This window comes from Populus euphratica, unplaced genomic scaffold, assembly GCF_000495115.2.
Source record: "Populus euphratica unplaced genomic scaffold, PopEup_1.0 scaffold3032.1, whole genome shotgun sequence".
Taxonomy (NCBI): Eukaryota; Viridiplantae; Streptophyta; class Magnoliopsida; order Malpighiales; family Salicaceae; genus Populus; species Populus euphratica.
In genome coordinates this window covers 1-5,582 of record NW_011502862.1, presented here as the reverse complement: position 1 = coordinate 5,582, position 5,582 = coordinate 1, and the positions used below count along the sequence as shown (strand labels likewise).

Genomic DNA, 5,582 nt, shown 5'->3' with positions numbered 1-5,582 from the left:
TCTTTCTCCAACCCCTCTTTCTTTCTTTTGAAGCATTTATGCATGACACTTGAAACAATTGACGACCTCAACTAACTGCATGGAGAGTGAATTGTTGAGACGATGAGGAAAATAAAATGAAAGTGCAGATCCCAATAAGCATAGATGATGGTTGTTATTTTTTGGGAGGTTGATACTTAGCAAGGGTGGAGACTCCCTTCCCAAACCGAGAGTCACCATGTGAGAAGCACACTTTTAAGTTTGTTAATGAGTAGTTATCCATTCCTCAAGCAGGGGTTCTGGGCTCTGAGGTCCTGCCTTTGACATTTACTTAGAGCTGTTTGTCTCTTCTGCTAGGGAGCAGTTGCATAAGACATCAATCATCTGAACGAGTTTGCAATGGTTTAGCTACTGGCTGTGTTCTAATACTAAAACAGCTACTCATGGTGAGGAGATTGATTGAGTAAAATGGCTAGAAAGCATCAGTGCTTTGAACTGAAAGGACAAGGTTAATAATATAAGACCTTATTGATGGCAGCAAAATTGATGGTAAATGTTTTCATAGCTTTTGAATGAGTGACAATTTGCAGGCCCAGCTTGGCCTACTAGGGTAAGGGGAGCTGCTTGATATACTTTTTGAGAATCATTCTCTCACAATAAGTTTATATGGTGCATATTGATTTTGCATAAATAGCTATGGGTTTGATGAGGGTTTGGATTATTGCCTCTGGAAATACTATACTTGCAAAACTAGTAATTGTTGGTGAGTTGGAATTTTTTTCTTCTATTATTGTAAGCAAACTGTTCTGTTGAGGAGATATTCCATTCTACACTAATTCAAATGACATAGTAATGCTGTTGATGTGCACAATTTGATGTTGTCTAGTGGTTTGTTTATCTAGTGAATGCAACGTCAATCCCATTTTTAGTGTCATTATTGTCTAGATTTACGCGAGTAATAACATTAATGTTGATTGCACTTTGCAGGAAATAACATCAATTCTTGTATCAGATGGAGTCTCAAGTGAGAAAATTCTGAAGAACCTCTGAAAATTATAGACGAGGTTCATCCTGTTGTATTTATTTTGGAGCAACAATTGATGGTGATTCTTTATTCCCACTGCTGAGGATAAAACGTGCCACTCAGCTAATAAAACCAATTTTGGAATTTTGAGCATCTTCATTGTTTGTTGAAATTGACAAATTGTAACTGCCAGCAGATAAGTTACAGGATCCACACCTCATGTTTTTAAACCCTTTATTTTTTTATGACAGAATCCCGAGTCATCTTGAATGATCCAGATTAGGACTTTTTGATGTGAGTTTTTATGAAACTGCCGCTTGTACAATTTTTTTCCAGCTCCAAAGATCGGGAATTTTATAAGCAAATACACTCCAGGATCTTTTTAAGACCGATGTACTGGAGAAATTTTCCTTCACATGGTAAAGATTCACAATATCAACTTCGCTACGAGGGATGCCAGGGTACCCATTCCCCTATTTCACTATATCTCACAGATGAGTTCTTGAGCAGCAGTCCCCGTTTCTGCTTTTTGCCTGTGGGCGTCATACTGATGCTTCAGTTGAACTGGATACCTGAAGCCTGCGAGCATCAAAGACTGGATTCTCTTAGCAATTATGTATTGGAGCACAAATGACAAACCTTACCTGCAATATATCCTGTGCTGGATGGAAAGCCATTCCAAGCATACACCTTCTAGTCTTCATTCATTATATAGTTGTGTTCCGAGATGAATTAAACCGTGCGATGCACAAATTGATCTCAAGGAAAAGAAACAAGTTATCTGAAACCAGTTAGTGGACAGTCAATTTTACCATGTAATTGTTATCACAAGTTGCTAATGAGGGTAATATGGGAGACTGAAAACCGAAGACGATACGGCGTCCACCTTCGGAAACCTAAAATAAGGTACACAACGGCCCTCTAGAATCATCCATCACAGAACCTGAAAATATGACGCTGCCTAACGGGCCAGTGCAAAGCAAGATTTACAAACGGAAAGGACGAAGCAACAAAGACTGGCCGGCGAATTGTTGATCAGATAGTTTGAATTGTGTTTGAATATAAGGAAAAAAAAATGGCAGTTGCAGGCGTCCAACAATTTCAGTGCAAATCATAGCAAGTTTTTATCCACGATTAAGTTTCGTGCTCCTCCAAATTGAACAAACAAAAAGACACGGATTTTTGGCAGAAAAGGATCTAGGCATTCTGAACACTATGAGCATTAAAATTGTTCTTGACCACCATTGTATCTGCTTGCCCTGCATGATTTTCATTGTTCTCTTCCGCATGCTGGTGAGGATGATCTTCATCTTTTAGGTGCAAATGGTGATTTTTCTCATCATCAGAGTGATGGTGTTTGTGCTTGTCATGGTTGTGTCGATGATGACCAGATTTCTTGTGCCTTAATAGTTTGTCTGCTTCTTCAACATTGTCATCTGATGACTTTCCTAAAGATCTGCTCCTCCAGCCATGCCCAAGCCCACCGGAATCTGACGACCTTGAATCCATGCTGTGTGATCTTTGACGATGCTTATTATGCTTTGCATGACTAGTCCTGTGTTCATCGCCTGACAAACCTGAATCATATGACTCAGACCGGCGATGGTGGCATTTGTGGTGCTTTGAATGACCTCTCCTCCTGATAGCATCATTGTCTTCATCGCTTGAAGAATCTGAAGCACTAGATTCTGATTGCCGTCGTCGTTTGTGATGCTTTGATCGGCTTCTCCTCTTGACAGCTTCATCATCATGGCTTGAAGAATCATTGTCGCTAGAATCTGATCTTGAATTGTGATGATGCCTGTGTCTTCTATGTTTTCTCTTTCTCCTCTCTTCTTCAGAATCAGACTGGAATTCATCACTTGACACTAAGGACTGTCTCCTTGACTTTTTCTTGGGTTTCTTTTCCCTCCTCTTCTCATTCTCACCTGAATCAAAGTGGAAGTGCTTCCGGTGCTTCTTGTGAGTTCTCTTCCTACTCTTTCTCCCATCACTGATGTCACTATCGCTATCAGTATCCGAGTTTGATACAGATCTTCTTTTATGCTTTGCCGCCTTTTGCTTCCTAACTTTGGCTTCAGCATCAGCCTTCGCCTTTGCAGCAGCTTCTAACTTCTGCTCCCATTTCAGAGGGGCTTCTTTCCTCTCCAAAGCTCTCTTCTTTTTTTCCTCTACCAACTGGATGAACTTCTTGCAGTCCATTTATATATAAAAACCAATTCAATATCTGCATCCCGGTATGATGATGACCAGAAGTACATCTCAAAGAAGAGAAAAAACAATGTTAGTTCTTCCATCACCAACATAAGCTTAAAAGGAAAACACGATGGTCAGAAAAGCAAATGGGACTGTTTTTGTTTTCAGTACAGGGCTGCTACAGGACTGTAAATTATAAAACAGCAATTATAACAATTTGTAGTTACCCATGCAATAGTTAAGAACTTAAAGCATATGAACTGAATGTTTGTAGAAGAGGACCAATAATTAATGCACGTTCAATATTAAAAAAAAGAGAGGCTGTTAGCAGATTATTGGTGCTTAGAAACAAGCAATATATATTACGAATTATGAAAGATAATAGCCCAAAACATGTATACAATCAGGCAAGTTTGATTGAACTTTCTTACCTTATGCGGAGAAAAGGAATGCCTCCTTCAAACCCAGAGCTATTAGCTCTCCACAACAGTAAGAAAAGCAAGTCTACATGGTTACCAAAAAAACAACTAAATCAGTAACAGAAACTAAACTTTAGAAGCAGACTAAGAATCAAATTGCAGAAAGAGAATGGGAGAATTTCAAATTTTTAAACATTCAAAAAAAGTGATCCTAGCAATGCTTAGTTATTTCTTTTTTTAATGGAAAGACATTTCCTGAGCACAAATACACATGTACACACATGAACATAAACCTTCATTCAATACATTTCTGACCGAATCAAGAAAATTACAGCAATGAATCCAATTATTGAATATTGTAGTTATTAAAGAAGTCTTCTAATGATCCCCATCCATTTAAATTAAATTAAAAAAAAAATTTGAAACTGAAATGTGATGGTTGTAGCCATTACAAATGGGCAAAGAATGCTATCATCATAGATTACTTAAAACTAAATGCTGAAGCCAGAACGATACATTCCTGGGCCAAGTTAAAACAACCATCGAGAGTTCATTTCCCATTCACCCAGTCCGCTCAATAGTTCATTTCCCATATACCCAGTCTGCTCCTTTCCCCCTTTTACACACATTTGTTCACTTTTCTGCAAAGGAAACGACTGTTCAACAGGGGACTACCTCAGAAGCCTAAATTAATTGTTCATCATTAACCTGCATGAATCTTTAGAAACTAAGTAATCAAGATCGACAGCTAACATTTTTATCTGCTGTAAGAACCCTGGGTCATAGAAATTCGACATAAAGAAAAATAATACTAGATTCACAAGATCAAACAAGTGGGTTCAACTAGCAAATAAAAGAAAGATAGAGAAGGGAAAAGATGATGAGGAAAGAAAAAACAACCAAGACCAAACCTAAGCCCTAAAATAATACATTACCGATGAAATGAAATAAAAAAGAATCGCTGAATCCGTGAAGAATACCTTGAGAAATATTAAGATCAAAGAGACTGATAAAGAGCTTTCCGATTGGTACTAGCTTCTTCTCCCCGCCTCGCCTCAACTAGCTGCTTCTTTCTTTCCTTTTCCTGTATGCTTGACCTTTCAAGTTCAACTGAGGCGGCATGCCAATCTAACGCTCTCTTTCTCCTTCTAGAATGATCTTCTATGTGCTGGCTGAATATATAGTGGAGTCGGCACGCGCACGCCACTTCACTCGTGTGAGACGCGTGCCCCTCTCTTTCTTACAGTGACACTGTCTCAATTTTTCAAACGACATAGCGGACACGGTGATCCAAATCTTTTTTTACCATCAATGTTTTTTATTGATGATAAAACTCTCCGGAATTCAAAGCGAATAACAGACCAGAGAAAAATAGAAAATAGAATACAAAAATAAAATGTGTATTCAGTGATGATGTATCAATTCAATTTTTCCGAGAAAAAACAGAAGGCTAGAATTGAAAAATTATATATTTTCGGCTAGAAAACGACCCCAACCACCTTTCCACCTATCAATCAATGCTTGAATAGCATGTTCCTTCGGACGAGAGTAGTTGCTAGAAATATATATTTTTTACAAATTCATTTAGATTGAGTTGTGAAGCATTTGAAGAAAAACAATTATCTCCAAACTTTTGATTCCAAGTCATCCATGTTGATGAATTTCTAAGAAAAAAGTTTCTATATTTAGTGTCGACCCTTATAATATCATGGTTAATAGCATGCTTGGTTTTAAAATCATAAAAATAAACCCCCTAATTTGGAGCAAGAAGAAGATTATTTAATTTTTTTTAAAAAAAAAACATTAGTCAAGTGACCTGACAAAATGGAGAGGCTAGCCCAAGCAAACTAGAGACGAGCAATCTATCTGGGTTGGTCAAGTGAGTTATAGTTTTTTAAGTACTTATTTGATATTATAATAATTATTGTTTTTTAAATGTTTTTTGTTTAGAATTGTTAGGAATT

General features: G+C 37.6%; 1 protein-coding gene, 1 long non-coding RNA gene and 1 pseudogene across 3 annotated transcripts; 2 read left to right on the top strand and 1 right to left on the bottom strand.

Annotated features, from left to right (window-relative positions):
• Positions 1-2,168, top strand: part of LOC105119517 (fruit protein pKIWI502-like) — a 3,995-nt pseudogene extending 1,827 nt beyond the window's left edge.
• LOC105119516 (uncharacterized) lies at positions 7-630 on the top strand. Its single transcript, XR_841144.1, has 2 exons — positions 7-219; positions 344-630. It is a non-coding gene; the product is annotated as an uncharacterized LOC105119516 (long non-coding RNA).
• LOC105119518 (CAX-interacting protein 4-like) lies at positions 2,047-4,771 on the bottom strand. 2 transcript variants are annotated; one of them, XM_011017659.1, is made up of 3 exons: positions 4,599-4,771; positions 3,631-3,703; positions 2,047-3,264 (listed from the first exon to the last, which is right to left on the bottom strand). In XM_011017659.1, exon 3 carries the CDS (start codon positions 3,203-3,205, stop codon positions 2,201-2,203), a length of 1,005 nt encoding a protein of 334 aa, XP_011015961.1. In that variant the 5' UTR covers positions 3,206-3,264; positions 3,631-3,703; positions 4,599-4,771; the 3' UTR covers positions 2,047-2,200. The 2 variants fall into 2 exon arrangements, with proteins under 2 accessions (XP_011015961.1, XP_011015962.1); XM_011017660.1 differs by having other exon boundaries at positions 2,047-3,230.
• Between the last annotated feature and the right edge of the window lie 811 nt (positions 4,772-5,582).

Bases quoted from the DNA above. Each gene is read 5' to 3' on its own strand.
- LOC105119518 (XM_011017659.1), bottom strand. From the start codon at position 3,205: ATGGACTGCAAGAAGTTCATCCAGTTGGTAGAGGAAAAAAAGAAGAGA.